We start from the raw sequence: 19,562 nt of genomic DNA, 5'->3' as shown, positions 1-19,562 counted from the left end.
ATAACAGCTGAGCACTTAAACGACATTAATTTTGACTTGATAATCTCAGTAACTCATTGTTTGTATTAGAAAACAACTAGAAGTTACCACAGTGCCCATCATCAGGAGACTGGTTAATAAATTATGGTATATTCATATAACGAAATAGAACATAGTTAGTAAAAGTATATATATGTGCTTAAAATAATGTTCTTCGCAATGAATCTACTTTCTTAAGCTTAGAAATAAACTAATCCTAGAATCGAAATCCCACAGAAGATATGAAAAGATGTGTGTCAGCAAGATAAGAGGATAACCCAAGAAAAACAAAGTATGTGATCCAGGAAAATGAAACACAACCTAGTCTGTCAGTAAAGAGAAGTGTCAGGATGAAAGCTTTGTACCAGGCTTAGAGTATTTCCACCCAGAGTGGAATAGGTGGCTGCTGACTATGAGAAGGAATTCGAGAAAAAAAAAAGAGTATTGATGTAAAAATTTTCTCCCATTCTGTAGGTTACCTGTTCACTCTGATGGTAGTTTCTTTTGCTGTGAAAAATGCTCATTATCACTGGTCATCAGAGAAATGCAAATCAAAACCACAATGAGATACCATCTCACACCAGCTAGAATGGCGATCAGTAAAAAGTCAGCAAACAACAGATGCTGGAGAGGATGTGGAGAAATAGGAACGCTTTTACACTGTTGGTGGGAATGTAAACTGGTTCAACCATTGTGGAAGACAGTGTGGCAATTCCTCAAGGATCTAGAACTAGAAATACCATTTGACCCAGCGATCCCATTACTGGATACACACCCAAAGGATTATGAATCATGCTACTATAAAGACACATGAACATGTATGTTTATTGTGGCACTATTCACAATAGCTGAGACTTGGAACCAACCCAAATGTCCGTCAATGATAGACTGGATTAAGAAAATGTGGCACATATATACCATGGAATATTATGCATCCATAAAAAAGGATGAGTTCATGTCCTTTGCAGGGGCATGGATGAAGCTGGAAACCATAATTCTCAGCAAACTATCTCAAGAACAGAAAACCAAAACTGCATGTTCTCACTCATAGGTGGGAACTGAACAATGAGAACACTTAGACACAGGGCGGGGAACATCACACACTGGGGTCTGTCGTGGGGTGGGGGGGGCAGGGGGACGGAGAGCATTAGGAGAAATACCTAATGTAAACGACGAGTTATTGGGTGCCGCAAACCAGCATGGCACATGTATACCTATGTATCAAACCTGCACACTGTACACATGTACCCTAGAACTTAAAGTATAATAATAATAATAATAAAAAGATAGAGTATTGAAAATACACTGAGCTTTTGACTCAAAGGCATGTGAGATCCACTGTCACACTTGTAAAAATTTAAGAAGACAACAAAACTAAATTATGAACAAATTACTGACTCCCAGAAAAACAGTCACAAGGAAAAGATTACTTTGCTCAACAGTGAATGAGAACCAAACTATGTAAAATAACTGCTGAAAAGGTAAGGGGAAGGGAAGAATAGCAAGATCTAAATCTCAAATTACCACAACATGAAGAAAATAAACCATATGTAAAGTTGATGAGCTGAGAAAGAGTAGAATATAGGTAATATTTTAGAAAATGACAGATAAAAAGGTCCTAAGCAAGAGCTAAAAGAGCCAACCGTTTTTGCTTCCGGGGAGCCAGGTTGGGGAGTGGGAAGGAATGAGGCAGGAATAATCTTCTGTTACTAAAAACATAAATGAGAGCAAAACCATTCTGGGCCATTTTTCCTCAATGGCATCTGATCAAATATAGAACAATTTTAAATGTTTTACTATAATAGCTCAAGGTGTGAAATATGTAATCTTAAAAGATGATTTTACTCAAGAGTTGATTTTATCACTGAAAAACTTAAAATATTAAGCTACACTAATAACTTGGTCTACATTTTCCTCTTCTTCCTTCTTCAAAAAGATTAGCTTTCCTGCTGTTTAATCTCCCATTTATTAAATAAACTCCTACTCTTGCAAGCTTTTTATATTCTCAGAAACTTCTGATGAATTCTGAAACTTAGTCACTGACCCCTGTATACAGGCCTTTTAAAGACCTCGTAAATACAAAGATGTTTGTTCCGTGGTTCATCTTCAGCTACGAAATTAATTCCAGTAATCACCAAAAGATAATTGTCAACTGTAGCCCTCACAGCCAGCTATTTCTGGGGTGTTAAGGACTGACCAGGATGTTGTATTAGAGAATCCAGCTAGAAGTAAGAGGTGGAATCTAGTCTACACTTTTCCTGTTAACTAACTGAACTACCCACTTTAGCATACTTGACCTCTCTGGGCCAAAAATTTCGCACGTGTAAGAGAGTTGATCTACGTTTTTAATTATAAAAGTAATCTACATTCTGGAAACTAAACGATTAAAAAACCTAATCATTTATAGTTTCAGCACCCTGAAAGAAGCACTGTCATTACTTTGGTAGGATTCTTTCCAGAATTGCTTATATATGTATTCTTGTAAAAATAAACGATAGCAGATACCAAAACATAATGTAAACCTGAATTTTTCAATTGCTGATATTAAATAGTCTTTGAAAGTATTTAATTTTACCATCATGTAGATATAGAGTAATACATTTTACCCATCAGCTACTGCGGTTGCTTCCAATGTTAAGTACTATAAACAGCACTGATATATTTTCCTGGGAGTTTTCATTTTTGCATATTCCTTTTCGCTATTCCCTTAACATTCTTAAATGAAAGGATAAACAACATTCTACGATTTTGTTAACCTATTGCCAAACTGCTCTTTGGAAAGGCTGACACATTTTATATTCCCACCAGCCATATGTGATAATTAAATTTTCATGCACTCAAACCAATATATTTTTTTTCAATTCTGAGCAATCTGATTTATAAAAGTAATATTGTGCTTAATTGTAAATGTATTTGATTACTAGTCTAGATTTTATTTTAAAAAATACTTCTAGTTCTAAAATACTGATTGCTTTATGACTTACTTTACTACCAAATATAGTAAGAAAATGTACTTGAAAAAATGGTAAGCACAGGTCTTGCATTTATAAAATTTTCTAAAATGCTACATGATTCTATAATCTTAACGGTGAATTAAATGTTAAAATTTCTATTCTATAGAAACACCACATTTGTGTAGTTTTTCATGTTATTTTATAATTTATTTTCTTATATACTATCTTATTAGAGACAGTTGAGAATGTAATTTTTTAAAAAAGAGCATAAACTTAAGACTCCTAGAGCTTAGAACTGAGATGTCATTCTGCCACTGCCAGTAATTAACAACTCATTTAACCTTTCTGAGCCTCTGCCTCATCAATAAAAGTAGTAACAATGTACACTTCCCACAAATGTTGAATAACATGAGAACAGAGTTACCCTGTAAAACATCATGTACATTTAAAGTCTTGCTGTTGTAACTATTATTCTTCCTAATAGGAATTCCAAACAATTGTATGAAGGAAGTAGAACAGGCATTGTTCCGGTTTGAGGGTGAAGTTAATGCTTAAGTCAGAAACAGAGATGAGTTCTTCCAGCTCGTTTCCTGAAGTCCACTTCACTTTATCATGGCTGGACATAACAAGCTGATCCCATCTCCCTAAACATTTGCTTATTTTCTAAGAGGCATCTGACTTTTACTACTCTAATTAAAATCTGATTTTATTCATGAAATTATTCACCTTTACTTGGCCTATATTAAGAGACAGGATGTTCCTCTGAAAAGACTACTACTAATCTACCCCACAAAAACATTAATCTTTATTTTTTTTAAAAAAAGGGCATACTATCAGAGAATGATATATCTTTTCTTCTGAATATACTACTACTTTAATGTGTGGTATCTACTTTCTTTCTCCCAATACATACTCAAAATATTGAGTCATTCATAATTAACGATAAATTGTTTTACACAGATTAAAGGATAAACCTGGAAGAATGCTGATTTACAAAGATGCACAGCCAATTATTTTGCATATTCCTATGATTTTGCTAATTACAGGACTTCACAAGTTTAAGTATCTACCAAAGTTTTTATCCAAAACGTCTATAACAAAAGATAAAGCCAATCCACCATACAGAACACTTACTTTTACTCGGTGATCATCTGTGTCTGCCACAGTTGCTACTCTAATAAACATGGGGTTCCTTTTGTCTACGACCTCAAGCTTCATTTTTTTCTGGAATCCATGAGGAGGTTTCTGCCGTAACAAAAAATTTTACACAGTGAGATAAAGAGGAAGAGAAGGTAAACTTGATGTTACAAAGGAGAAGAAGAAGAAGAAGAAGAAAAAGCTGGCCGGGCGCATTGCTTCATGCCTGCAATCCCAGCACTTTGGAAGGCTGAGGCGGGTGGATCACTTGAGGCCAGGAGTTTGAGACCAGCCTGGCCAACATGGCTGAACCCTGTCTCTACTAAAAATACAAAAAGTAGCCAGACATGGTGGCATGCACCTGTAATCCCAGCTACTCGGGAAGCTGAGGCACAAGAATTGCTTTAGCCCAGGAGGTAGAGGTTACAGTGAGCCGAGACTGTGCCACTGCATTCCAGCCTGGGCAACAGAGGGAGACTGTCTCAAAAAATAAAAATTAAAAAAAGAAATAGCTGAGCTATTTAGAGAATGATGTCACAAAAGAAGACAGAAAAATTTTAAATGGTTAGAACTTGCTGTCATTTTTGAAATAAAGAAAGAAAACAAGAGAACCAGCCTTTCAAACTCTCAACTTCCCAGAGTAGCTCTGAACTTCACCCTGTCTGTCAAAAAATTCCAACACAGATGCATGAGCAAGGGAAATAGCAAAGTAAAATTCAAAATACTGTAGTTATTTGATTACTCAGAGGGAAGACAAGACATTTTTCTTATTAGTTGGAGGTGTACTGGCAAAAATCTACAAGCATAAAATTTGTCTTTAAAAAGAGAAAGGAAGAACATTAAGGTGGTTGAGATGAGACACCAAAATTAGAAGTGGTAATGGGGGCAAAAAGCAGAAGATATCTTTAAAACAGAAAATTAGCAATCAAACGTAAAGGACAGAATCGGGAATGGGTTGGGGGAATCAACAGCTACCTACGCCTCAGTACTCAGCAGAAACTTATAAGCCTCTGAAAAAGTCACAGACTGTGGAAGATAAGGTGATTGTCTGACATGACGTTAGGCAAATCAGTTAATTTTCTGAGCTGCAGGTCTCTCTTCTGTAAAGTGGGTATAAGTGTTGCTGGGCAGGATGCAGTGGCTCATGCCTGTAATCCAGCACTTTGGGAGGCCGAGGTCGGTGGATTGCTTGAGCTCAGGAGTTTGAGACAAGCCCAGGAAACACAGCAAAACCTCTTCTCTATGAAAAATACAAAAATTAGCCCAGCATGGTGGCATATGCCTGTAGCCCCAACTACTCAGGAAGCTGAGGTGGGAAGATCACTTTAGCCCGGGAGGTGGAGGTTGCAGTGAGATGAGATGAGATCGTGGCACTGCACTCCAGCCTGGGCAACACAGCAAGACTCTGACTCAAGCAAACAACAAAAAAAGGGTTGCCATCAAAATTAAGTATGTTATGTAAGTATCACAGAGCAGTCAATGCAAGACACCTAAAAGACCAAACTAGAAAAATCTGTTTTCTCTCTGTTGTGACACTAGATATGTAGGCTGATCCTAATGTAATTGTATTCATTTAAAGTGAAGTGTAATGCAGCTCTGCTTCCCATTAGACAAGAGTTTAAAGTTAAAGGGGGGAGGGAGCGTGGATAAAAATTCATAAATACGGCATAACTCTAAACAGTTTTCTTTTTTAAATCTTCAACTTGCTATCAGATGAAATTACACACATTTTTTGATATAGTTTCTCTTCATGCCTTATGGTTTTGCTCTTAAAATTTTTTATGTTCTTTCTTCTAAATTTGGACCTATACCTAATAATTAATTCTAACATTAAAAATCCTAGCAATTTATACATAAAAGGATCACCTAAAGAAAATTATTTACCATAAGCTAATCATGACACATTTTAAAAAATAAATATTTGATATATTTTTCTCTTCCATTAAATTCATGAGAAATACAAATTATAAAGCAAGCTATTTGAGATGAAAAAATAAGAAATATGTTTCACTTCTTATTCCTTCCTTGCATAAAAATGAGGTTCATTTGAATCTTAATACTATATTTATATGCAAGAAGCAATGACCCTGGGTTAGAAAGATACTGTAATAAAAGCGGATGATCTTGCATTTTGGTAATTAAACATGCTGATCTATAGCAATAAAATAAAAAAAAAAAAACAGCATCTCAGCTTGCCATAAACAAATCCAAATAAATTATCAAATGGTTTTTATTGGAAAATATTTTCATGTTCTGTTCTGGTCTTTTAGAATATCTAGCTAAAAAGACAAGATTGCTATAAGATTTCAACAACTGGCCCCACATAGTATCAAGTAGAATTATTTTCCAAGGAGACTTTAAAGTCCAAAATCAAAGCATTTTTTTGGATGACAGTAACAAAAATCCCAGTAACAATTTTGACTTTAAAAACTGTAAAAATTCAAAAACATCTTATTTGGTGCTCTATTTTTTTCTCATTCCTGTTCTGGTTTACTAATACCACTTGTTCTGTTCTTAAATTTCAATAAATAAATGATCTCATCCACACAAATTAATCAAATAGTATAAAATGTATCATCTTACCACTTTGAAAGCTCTTGCAGGAGCAGGTAAAGAATTGGTTTCTTCTAAGTATTTATCCCAAGAAAAATGTTTCACATTTGGATAACCTATGAAAGAAAAATGTAAATCCTATGAGGTTTGTCCAACAAAAAGTATAAAATATTATAATCTAGAAAATTATGTTCATATATACCTGACAACTTTACTCACACATTCACAGCTATTAGTAATAATGAAACTGTTTTCATCTTGATCATTATTTTTCTATTACTTTTAAAATGAAAATTTTATAGATATATATAATTTATATTTTCAGATGAGGATAGTCTTACAAGACAGACACACAAATACCCTTTAGCAATTTTGTTTCTATGAATCTAGAAAAATCTGACATATGTAATAAAGGCAACACACAATTGTTTGTAAATGTGAAAATTAAGTAAGTTAAATGACCTTCAATATACAAATATGCAAAAAAGTGTACATAAGCAGAAAGTACTTATTAAAAAGAACACGGTAGATTTATATCTATTAATATGTGAACAATTCCAGATATAACTTCATATTGTTAGTTCCAACAAACCCGCACAAATGATGTAACATTATTCATAGAATGTGTAAAAATATCTTCTCCTTCCTCCTGCCCTCTTTTGTTCCCTCCAGGGCCCCAAATCCATTAGGCAGGCATGAACAGGAATAAACAGTGGTCCAGTATGGTGGGAAATTAGCCACATAGAGGGAACTGAGAAAAGCAGCAAATATATTGGAGATAATGTTAGCCAGGTTTGAGGGAAACTGGAATGAAGCTGATGCGTTGGATTTGAATTGGAACTAATGGTATAAATTCACAGTTTTCAATATATGAACAGATACAGAAATAGACATAAACATACATTTTTGTATATATGTATACACATGTATTTCCTAGCTATATTAGCTGAAATGCCTGGAAACACCAACAATCTTGTAGTAAATAAGCACACTTAGTGTTCAGATCTTAGTTTCTAAATATCATTCTCTACTAAAAAGAAGCATGGAACCTTGAAGAAATGGGTGACTCTACGGTGGGGTCAGGGAAAGTATGAGATAAGCCTAGCTGTGCCATAAAATAAGAAGTTCTCAAAAAATAAGAACATTTCAAAAGGACATGAAATGTGCCTAAAGGGGTTATAACTGGTTAATATCTGAGAAAATCTGAATATGAAGATAATGCTAGCAATCGATTATAACTCACTGATAAAAATAGTAATCTATGGGTCTACCCTGATATAGATAAATTGAACAAATAAATAGGAAGATAAGAAAAGCTATTCTTTGCAGGAAAATATCAACTAATTTTGTATAGGAAATGATAGAATAAGAAAAATTACAGTTTAACACTGTCAGAATAATATAATTCATGCTAGAAATGTCAACAGATGCTAAAACTAGCAAATGATATTGGGACGAGATACACAGTCTCAAAGTATCTCTCCAGAAAATACTTATTAGTTACAGAGAAAAAATAACTCCCTTAGTGGACAAACCGAGCAAACACCATCTTGATCCATCAGTGGTAAAAGCAAACCAGTAAAGAGACAGACTGACATCATGAGCCACCTGAGAGAAGGCAATGAAAACACAGCACTATGTCTATGATATTCCCGCCAAAAAAGCACAGCCTGCGTATGATCGTGAGGAAATACCAATCTGACTCAAATTAAGTAACATTCTACAAAATAACAGATCTGGAATCCTCAAACTTATTAAGGTCACAAAAGTCAAGGAGAGCCTAATTAACAGAAGCTGGAGGGATCTGACAACTGAGATCCTTTTGCTAGGAATGACATCACTAGGACAACTGGCAAACGTGACTGGGTCTCTGAGTCAGGGAAAAGATGAGTTCTGCACTGTTCTTGCAACCTTTCTGTACATTCAAAATTGTTTCAAAATAAAATGCTTAAAGAGTAAAGATGCAGCCGGGCGCGGTGGCTCACGCCCGTAATCCCAGCATTTTGGGAGGCTGAGGCAGGCAGATCACGACGTCAGGAGATCGAGACCATCCTGGCTAACATGGTGAAACACCGTCTCTACTAAAAAATACAAAAAATACAAAAAAAAAAAAAAAAAAGCCAGGTGTGGTAGCATGACTGAATTCGACTGAATTATAAACATCCAGGAAAGGAGATACATGGCTTGATTCTTTGCCTCACGTTAAGAAGGTGGTAACGCCTTACACCACTCCTTCCAGGGTACGTAACCAGGAACCCGCTGTTGTTCACTGGTTCATTGTTAATTAATCAGATCTCTGATCATGACCAAAAATGGTGGTACGGAAAGAAAGACTGATAAAAAACTGGGAATTCTAAACGGATCCTCAACCATTTTAGATGGTGATAGTGGCAAAGAAGCAACTATGGCAATCACTGGCCACTATTATTTTGTAAGCCACAGGACAAAGGAAGGTGGAATACAAGAAATCTTCCAGGCAGCACAACATTGGGGGTCATGAAACCATTAATATCTTGCTTTGTGTTTTGTTTGTTTGTTTGTTTGTTTTTCTTGAAACACTGTCTTGTTCTGTTACCCAGGCTGGAGCGCAGTGACATAATCATAGCTGACTGCAGCCTCGAACTCCTGGGCTCAAGCAATCCTCCTGCCTCAGTCTCACAAATAGCAGGGACTACAGGTGCATGCCACCTCACCTGGCTGACTTTTAAAATTTTTTATAGAGACAGGGTCTCACTATGTTACCCAGGCTGGTCTTGAACTCCTGGGCTCAAGTGATCCTCCTGCCTCAGCCTCCGAAAGTGCTGGGATTACAGGCGTGAGCCATAGGTGCCTGGCCAATACTTTGCTTTAACCCTTCATGATTTACGTCAATGCTATTCCACCTTCAAAATAGTACTGGAAATGAGTCAAGACAGAGGCTTTCCTCCCTTTAATATATGAGAAAACTCGGGGAGTGGATAGGACTTGACTTGCCTATTATAGGAATGACTGGTCCTCCTGAGTGAGTAAATGATCAGACACTCTACGTGAGATGAAACCAGCTGTTCCAATAGAATTTGAATCTCTCCAATCTTGCAGCTTACATGCTGCAGGCTACATTCAAAAACAGCTCCTAGTAAACCCAGGACTCACCCTGTCTCTGCGATGAAGGCAGTCTTCATTACTCCTGTTAAGTGTCCACTAAGCAATCGCCTACTGCGCAGGGATACCTTCTGTTTGATGACCCTGTCTTTTCATACCAGAAGTGGCCATGGCATCTTAAGTAGTGATGTACTCAGAAATACACTGTCTTGATTATGAAGAAGCCACAGAATCTGTTCTTTTGTTTGTTTGTGTTTTTTTTTTTTTTTGAGAGAGAGTCTCGCTCTGTCGCCCAGGCTGGAGTGCAGTGGTGTGATCTCTGCTCACTGCAAGCTCCACCTCCTGGGTTCACGCCATTCTCCTGCCTCAGCCTCCCGAGTAGCTGGGAGGCTACCACGCCCAGCTAATATTTTGCATTTTTAGTAGAGACAGGGTTTCACCGTGTTAGCCAGGATGGTCTCATTCTCCTGACCTGGTGATCTGCCCGCCTTGGCCTCCCAAAGTGCTGGGATTACAGGCGTCAGCCACTGCGCCCGGCCCAGAATCTGTCCTTTAGCACACAAAAGAAACTCAAAGTGATATAAAACAAGGACACTGTTTATCAGCAGTTACACTGTTCCCGGTTAAAGAGACAGCAAAGGAGCTGAGAAGGCTCTATGGCCAGAGGCAGACAGCAGAAGCGCCTGAAAACTTCAGCGAACACAGAGGCACTACTGGCATGAAGGTGCAAAATCTATTTTAGAACCAGGAATCACGACGGAAAAAAGAAAAGTGAGCGTGTGAGTTATAAACTAAGTAAAAAAATCTAAAGCCTCAATTTCTCACTTAAATGTGAACATTGTACTTCTGTGAGGACTGATGCTGACATGAAGTCTGTTCTCCAATCTACACACAACTGCTGTCCCTCTTATCCATTTTTCTGGACTTGTTCAAGCCTTAGACAATTTGCTTCTATAGTTAGACAATATATTTAAATATATACTAATATAAAGTCTAGAAATGAATTTCAAGTTGAGACGTGAAAGATTTTTTAAAACAGAACTTATTTTTTTTCCGAGAAAGACAAAATTTGAGACTCTGTTATGAACTAAGGCAATACTTAACATAGTTGAAAGTACATTGGGGTGAGCAAACTAACACCTGCAGGTCGGTTGCCTGTTTTTGTAAATAAACTGTTACTGCAACACACCCACGCACAATGGTTTACCTATTGTCTATGGCTGTTTTTGCACTACAATTGTTTTGAGTAGTGGTGACAGGAACTGCATGGTCTGCAAAGCCAAAATATTTACTATCTGGCCCTTTACCGAAAAAGTCTGTCCACTCTTGAAGTCTATGAATAGTATTAGACACATTAAAAAACACACACCTGGTGGAGTAATAAGGGTTCTTCTATGTTCTTTACACCAACCAACTGGATGAATGTGTGGACTGGACGCTTCACACCTGTAAGTTATACAAGTTAAAAAACTGCAATTATCAGGACAAATTCACAAAAACTAGTAAAATAAAAAGAAAATTAGAGATCATGAACACTTTACAGAGAGTTTCATTTATTACAATCAATCTAATTTGGAAAAAAATGCTAAACCAAAGAACTTTTTAATATATTAATATCAAGTGGATTTTTATTAGATAAGTATTACACGGATTTGACACCACGCAATTTTCTTTTCCCCACAAATTTTGTTATATCCAGTAACTTCAACTACAGCAAAAATGCAAACATAATATCATTAAAATCTATAATTTAGATTCATTAAAATCATGTGGAACAATAAACTTAGACTGTGTGTACATAGGCAAACCAAAATTATTTCAACATCACTAAGGGTAAACGCACAAAGGCAGGGAGTGTGATCATCCTTAATGACCAACATGTTATTTCTGTTACCCATTAGAGTAACAGAGACCAGGAATTAAGACAAACTGTTACTCTCTTTTCTTTACCTCTTTTTTCTCCTTTCTGTCATCTCTATTACGGTCAAGTATCTATTTTTCTAAAGTCTCTTTATCAGCATGTGTACCTGGTACATCTAATTCCTTGCTCCTACTCACACTTTTGCTATGTAAGTTTTCCTCTTCTCAACATGCAACACGTTTCAGCCTGTTAACATCATATGGAACCCGAGTGTTCTGCAGAACAGAGTCTGGAAAATGTTCGTCTAAAAGATGCCAGGAGTCCAGTCTTGCTATATTAACTAGGAGGTCTGTTGAGTCTATACTGAGATCAGGAAATCTCAACACAGCCCTCTTGATGGGAAACTAGAAGGCAGAAAGCCAGGAAGGTAATGGTGTGGCTGGAGTTTCTAGGGAAGAAGGAAGTCTTATGAACAGCGAAACAAAGAATTTTCTACAAAATGTCCTAAGTGGGTGAGATTAGCACACAGTCAACCAAGCCAACCTTTCTAAAGGCATAGCCTGGGACAATAATACATGGTGAGTTCATGTAACCACTACTGAATGCTGATTGTTCTCAGAACTCACTTCAGTAGAAAATACCTTTTTCTTAATACTTAAAGGCTTCTTCCTTTATTCAGTTGTTATCTCATACTGTCCCTACCACAAACTATTTTTCTTGTCACTATTTTAGGAATATGAAAAGAAAACAAGCACTGCTGGGTCAATGCCAAGTTCATGCTGCAATTACTATATTTCTTACAATACGTATTTTCATAGAAGATATTTTAATACACAATTCATTAAGATGTACTTTTATAAATCATACAAACAAGGCTTTGGGGCTCTATTTCCAGATACCATAGTGTTTTCCTTAAAAAATCATTTTGGTTATGGATTATTACTAATGTCTTACTGCCTTTATTTTAGGAAAGGATGTTAATTCATAGGTGGCATCATAAAAAATGAAAATATACAATATTTGTTTAACTTTTTTCCTTCTCAATCTAATATAACTTACAGAGTAGTTTTTATAATTATCTGCTGGACTCACAGTGTTTATTTTAAAGTAGAAACATTGAACATGACTCTGTTGATTTTACTGGATATATAAATTGCAATTAAGGAAAATATTGCGGCCTCTTTTTTTTTTTTTTTTTTTTTTTTTTTTTGAGACAGAGTCTCGCTCTGTCGCCCAGGCTGGAGTGCAGTGGCGCGATCTCGGCTCACTGCAAGCTCTGCCTCCCGGGTTCACGCCATTCTCCTGCCTCAGCCTCCCGAGTAGCTGGGACTACAGGCGCCCACAACCGCGCCCGGCTAATTTTTTGTATTTTTAGTAGAGACGGGGTTTCACCGTGGTCTCGATCTCCTGACCTTGTGATCCGCCCGCCTCGGCCTCCCAAAGTGCTGGGATTACAGGCATGAGCCACCGCGCCCGGCATATTGCGGCCTCTTAATGGTCACTCATTCTTGTACTATCTGAATCTAATATAAAGTTTAAATAATATCCAGACACTGATCAAAGTCACCACTTAAAACAAAGAAGCTGTCTCAATAGAGAAGATAAAAATATTGCTGTTTTTATCTATTTTACTTATATTTTCTTAATAAGTAAACAACACTTCACTCAAAAGTTGGAAGGCTGTGATAGCCTTTCTGCTACTATTGTAAAACAAGTCATCTCTTAGTCCCATCTAGTGTTCAAAAGTAGAAATGTAACTGAGAAGAAATATGAAGAACAACTAAAGGTAGAAAGCAAGACAAAACATTGATTGCTATACTCTTCCTTTCTTTTGGGTTTTTATGTATATCATGAAAGAAGTTCATTTCAAAATTTTTGAAGTACATTTCACATATAAATGCAAATTATTCATAATGACTGCTAAGACCCAATGAGACTGAGACAGTAAATTCTCAAAGGGCCAGAAACCAAAGAAATAACTTATTTTTAAAAAATCCATGCTTACGATATAAGGATAAAGTTAGGAGACATGAAGATCCTCATTTTACGGAAATCAAAGAGGTTAAGCGATTTCACCAAGCACTTGGGTAGAAAAGAAAGGGATTCTGGGTTTTGTCAGTCACAGCCAAAAGTTAAGCAAAAACTAATGCACACACACTGGGCTCTGCAGTTTCAGACAGAGTCAAAGGAGAACATTGCAAGACACTTACTTATGGAAAACATCAAAGTCTCTCCATTAAGCAAGAGTGGTTTAGATTATTTGAAGAAATACAGGACACTTGGCTTCTCCACTGCCTATAACCCAGGGCATGATGACTCTGCCAATTTATTATCCAGTACCCAGCTCTCCTGGCTCCCCTTATATGTGAACTCTTCAGGGCCTCCACTACTCTACACTTCACTACTAAACCCCAAACCTCATCAGCCTGAGTCATCAAGTGATCCTTTCCATCCCTAATTCATGTTCAATTCTATTACCCACAGTAGCTGTTTGAAATATTATTAATTTGCTTCAAGCTTAAAATCTTTCATTAACACAACGAATACTTGGAAGAGATAAAGGTGATAGCATCTCATCACCCTCTATCAATTTTTCCTTTTACTTCTTCTTTTTTTCCAGGCTGAGGGGAAAAGAAAGTTTATTTCTTCCTGAGGCTAGCTGCTCCTAGGAGACCTGGTCCCACCAATAACCCACAGTTTCAGAAATCACCGCTCTCTCCCTCCACAGTGGCCTCCTGCCTTCTACCTAAAAACCAAGCTCAAAAATGCTCATGGTGCAGGGAACCCTCCCTAGAAGTCAAGGCAACTTCCTCTTAAGCAGTGATCCATTTGCCTTCAGCACTAAACTTCTCTGCTTAATATCCCTTATTGCTCTTCAACTTTTTACGAGTCAGTTTCTGTTCCTAAAACTCTTATTTTAATCCCCACGACACCTGATGGGACAGGTATTATTATTAATCCCTTTCAGAAGACAACTGAAGTTTAAAAGTGTTAAGTAATGCACTGAATAAACTGGCTGCCATTACCCAAACACATTCTACCCCTGGGCCGAAACACAAGCAAGTGCTTTCCTTAGCCAAGAATATTCCATCCCAACCTCTAAGTACCCAGTCCTTCTTAGTCAAGCTCAAATCCCCGTGTCTTCTAAGAAGCCCTCCCCAAGAGCCCTCCAGTGAGCTTGAGTCAGTCCTTCCCTCCAAGTGCCATCACCCCTCCAAGTGGTTGGTTCTAAAAATTAAGCACTAACCACCATCTAACCCTGCAGCCAAGACAGTGGTGTTTAGTTTCTCTCCTTCCCCAGACCGTGAGACCCTCAGAGCTGAAGTTCAGAACAGCCCAGGTTCCATTCATCTCCACGACCTTCCCATCACCACCACCAACCAGAGCTTCCCAAATTTAACCAAATAGTGACAAGCCTATTAACTGACACTGCTCTAAGTAACTGACAACTTTTCAACATGATTTTAGGGAGACACATAAAATTACTACTGCTCTTAATCTGTAAATGTAAAAGAGATTCATCTCTTAAAAAAAAAAAGTTTACACTACACTTACAGGCAATAAGGAAAAGGCCCACTGCTATATTTGTTCTAATTCACTAACAACGCTTTTCTTTTTCATAGATCTTTTTGTTGCTAATTTTTGCCCTGACTCCACTGGGACACCAAAGTACAATGGAACCAAAAATCGCTGAAGCTGCAACCTCATTCATTCAGGCCTTCTACTAAACAATGGGCCAAATCCTGTTGTCAATCCTTCCGGATCCCAAAAGATAAGGGTACATGAAAACAATATTTTTTAAAAGAAAGGTTCCTTCCTAGTGCCTGGAAGAAAAGAGGAGGTGACTGTTCTCATCGTGTTCTGCCCCAGAGCCCAACCTTCAGGCAGCGAGAACAGAATCAGGAAAGAGGCTGCAGTGGTGGGAGGGCAGCAGCCCCCTGGAGCTACTCTCCCCATGGTACTGACTACCTTCCTGGGTCCCTAAAGTCCTTTCTAGTGCCAATATTCTATTATATCTAGGATTATTCCTAAATCTAACCAACTGTTAAGGAGATAGAATCAAACAGCTACCAACTATCAGTAACAAAAGCACAGAAGAAACCCAGAGGTAAAGCCATTTTTATTCTAGTATATGCTATTTTCCTTTCATAGAAGACTACTTTTTAAATCCTACATACATTTTTATCATGTTCCTCTTTGGAATTTAGAAATGTTTTATTGCAACTAAACATGTAGTAACACAAATGTATACAGACACATATATATTTTCAAATTCCCACTAATGTAAACAAGAGATATAGAATTACTATTCAATTCAAAGCAAAAAATATCTCATTTCCAAACTATTTTAAATTGGGAAAGGCAATCCAATCTGTAACCTCAATTACATACCTAAGTAATTTATGCAGATAAAAACCATTCCAAAATTCAAAGATCAAAGAGCATAATATTTAGTAAAAGTGGAGAAATTCCAGAGCACTTAAGCAATTTCCACTGTGCCTTAACTGCATGTTGAGGAAGAGAACACACTGGTTTCATTTTCAGACAATTAACAAAATATGATTCCGTGTCAGTAGCTGGAAGTCTAAGTAATTCTTAAAGTACATTCCATCCTAAAAATAATTAGTTTGTGCTCATAAAAGCACAAAACTCAAGTTAAAAGAGATCAATTTTTTTCTTTTCTTTGTATTTTTAGAACCCAGGATCTTTTTAGAATCCAGGATCTTTTCTAGAACCCAGGATCTTTCCTGTTTGTTTCCTAGACGTTTGGCATCGAAAAATGAATGTGGCGAATTCTTCTAGACTCTCCCCTTACTTTTTTCCACAATAATGTTTTCAAAGGCAACGCATCTTATGTCAAATTGGCAACTTATACCTCTAAAACACTGTAATACTATGAGACCACAAAAATTAAACTGACATTCACCTATTTTGTTTAAATCAGGCAAAAGCTTTAAAAAAATTCTCCCCCAATGAACCACAACTTAAAAACAAAATATTCTCATTTCAACAGATTCTAGTTATTGGTTTAGAATCATTTATTAAGAAAAGGCCTGGAGCCCAGTTATCACCCCAGTAGTGCCATCATCACAGTCCACCAAGCACAGAAGGAGACAAACAGGTTTGATTCAGGACAGATTTAGACTATTTCCAAAGTTAAAGTTTTCTCATGCACTCACCCATTCAAAATAGGTATAGAAAATTTTTTTTGTTTTCGAAATTTTTGTGTAGAGTCAGGGGTCTTGGTATGTTGACCAGGTTGGTCTCAAACTCCTGGGTTCAAGTGATCTCCCACCTTGGCCTCCTAAATTACTGGGATTACAGACATAAGCCACCGTGCAGGCCCGACAATTTTAAATAAAACCAAAAGCACCAATTTACAGTAAATAGGAGGAACAGAAGAACACAGTAAATAAGATGAGGTTTCAATGAGGAAATCAAACTGGGAGACTCAACAGCACAAACAACCTGGTGTCTTTAACAAAAGCCATAATCAATGAGGAAGAAAGGAGAGAAATAGGCATCTGTAAATCAAACGAGGTCAAGCAAGGCAATCACAAAGTGTATACCTTATGGGACCTAAAACCATCAAGCTAAAAACAAAAAAAAACTCACTGAAACAACTGGAAGAAATATTTAAGTATGTTAGTAATATCATGGTTATTATTATTTTTTAAAAAATAAAACTAATTCCTCTCTTTAGAAGATATATACTGAAATGCTCTGATATCTGTAATTGATTTCAAAACAATTGCAGAGTTGGGATTTGAGGAGTAGGAATACAGAAGAAACATACTGGATATAAGTCGATAATTGTTAGTGCTGAGTAAAGGCTGCAGTAGGGCTGCTCTATTATTCTACTTTTGTGTATGTTAGAAACTGACTGTATTTCAATGAAAAACTTTTATTATAAACTGAATATAAAGATGTCCTACAAGGAAAAATTATGCTCTGCAGAAAAAAGCTGGGGAAAACAAACAAAATACTCGAAAGCACAGTCATTCCTTGGTGTCAGGAGAAGATGATTCCAGAAGCCCCTTTGGACACCAATATCTAAGGATGTACAAGTCCCTTTTATAAAATGGCATAGTAATTGCATATAACCTACATACATCCTTCTGTTTACTTTATCTCCCATATACTATAAATCATTTCTAGATTACTTATCATACCTAATACGATGTAAATGCTATGAAAATAATTGTTATACTGTATATTTTTATTTGTATTATTTTTATTATTGCATTGTTATTTTTCTTTTTTTCATATTTTTGAACTGCGGGTGGTTGAATCGTGGATGTGCAACCCACAGATACAGAAGGCCAATTGTACTTGGGTCTGTGTAATCTAATCATGGAACTAATGGTCTACATTTTTAAAAAATTCTGCAAAAAGCGTAGGTAACATATAATGTAAAGCATTTCAAAAATATGAATAGAAAATGAATTTCAACATCTCTTCTTTTTTAAACAATGCAAGCAAAACTTATGAGTATCTAAGAATCCCATCTGAGAAGTAACGGAAATTATCGACGTGTCTACTGAATGTTTAAATACACGGATGCTAAAAAATAAGGTCAAAAAACAAACTTCCCTGACATTTAGCAATATTTACATGTTAATATTTACTTATCCTATAACATGAGCCATATTTTATATAAATATATCTGTTACTTCTCTAAAATGTTCTCAATTCAAGTGTACTCTAGAAAGAACTAAACACTTTAGAAATGCCTTTTACCAGGAAACTGAATTACAGCAATCAATGAAAATGAATTTGTTATGAAAAATCCTTATTCCAACTATTTAATCAAAATATAATGGCTTTATTATAATTATTTTATAATTACATAATTGTAAAATATGTTGCTTTTACTACTTTGTGCAGGATATCCAAAAACTGCAAGGATTAAAAATAATATTCTTCAATATATTTTGTAGTCAGCTATTATGAATGTTTAAATTAGCTGGTGGGCATGAAAATAAGAAGGGAAGATTAAAATACGTGTGAACATATGTCGGGAATGTGGAGTGTGCAGACTGCACTTCCATAGTAGGAAGTCAACTAAAATACCAATCATAAAGTAGAATTAAAGGATGCTATTTAAAATATATCCCATATGGAACAGGTAAAAAATTAAAAATCTGTAATAGGAAAAAGTGGGGCAAAATATTGGTTTTTTTTGTTATAAGCTTTGCTTTATTACTGTTTTTAAACCGTTTACTTGGATAAACATTACATTTTTAAAAGCATACAACAATGGAAAATGTCTCACCAATAGTCATAGCTCTCATCCCAGTTGTCAAAATGTACCAGGAAACGATTGTCCACCATATCTGTTACCGTAGCAACACAGATGAATGAGGGATTCTTTTTGTCTACTGCCTCAAGCTTCATACCAACTCGAAAGCCCGATGGGATCACTGTCTATGGAAACACACAGATTTAATTAGAGATAAGCACACACTTAACAACCGCAAGAACTGCACACTCTCTGCACCTCCTGCTCAAAGGCCCAGCATCCACTGCTGTATTCACATAATTTAAAAATCATATGCCAGTTTCACAGCAGGGTCGCTTTCCAACAAGCAGCAATAAAAAAATAAAAATGCCCTACTGCTACACCCAATTAGCTATCTGGGTCTCAAAATGAAAATATCCATCACCCCACAGAGTTTAAAATAATTAATTTTAACATGTGTTTTGATGCCTTAATTAGAAAACTATAATAGGTAGGCAAGTTTTATTCACCATACAGTTCATATTTTGTCCTTCTTTTCTTGATTACAGAGTTAACAATGAAAATTATTCACACAAAATATGCACTTAATCTAAGTTAAAAATGTGCATGAGTCAGTACAAATTCACTCCCACTTCTGAAAATATCTCTCAAAAGAGTACTCTACCGAAAGTAGGTCATCTTCATATATGAAAGGCTGCATATTATTACAACTTTT

General features: G+C 36.3%; 1 protein-coding gene across 6 annotated transcripts in view; it reads right to left on the bottom strand.

Annotated features, from left to right (window-relative positions):
- The window catches only part of LOC105465599 (L3MBTL histone methyl-lysine binding protein 3), a 124,530-nt gene that overhangs the window by 53,298 nt on the left and 51,670 nt on the right, over window positions 1-19,562 (bottom strand). For all 6 annotated transcript variants that reach the window (XM_011714104.3, XM_011714106.3, XM_024787861.2 and 3 more), the window contains 4 exons: window positions 18,881-19,032; window positions 11,113-11,189; window positions 6,693-6,778; window positions 4,107-4,217 (listed from right to left, as the gene is read on the bottom strand). In XM_011714104.3, the coding sequence (XP_011712406.1) occupies window positions 4,107-4,217; window positions 6,693-6,778; window positions 11,113-11,189; window positions 18,881-19,032 (426 nt within the window). The remainder of the gene's footprint in view (window positions 1-4,106; window positions 4,218-6,692; window positions 6,779-11,112; window positions 11,190-18,880; window positions 19,033-19,562) is intronic.

Source organism: Macaca nemestrina, chromosome 5, assembly GCF_043159975.1.
Source record: "Macaca nemestrina isolate mMacNem1 chromosome 5, mMacNem.hap1, whole genome shotgun sequence".
NCBI lineage: Eukaryota > Metazoa > Chordata > Mammalia > Primates > Cercopithecidae > Macaca > Macaca nemestrina.
The sequence above is the reverse complement of the archived record's forward strand: the minus strand, read 5'-3'. Positions and strand labels throughout refer to the sequence as shown.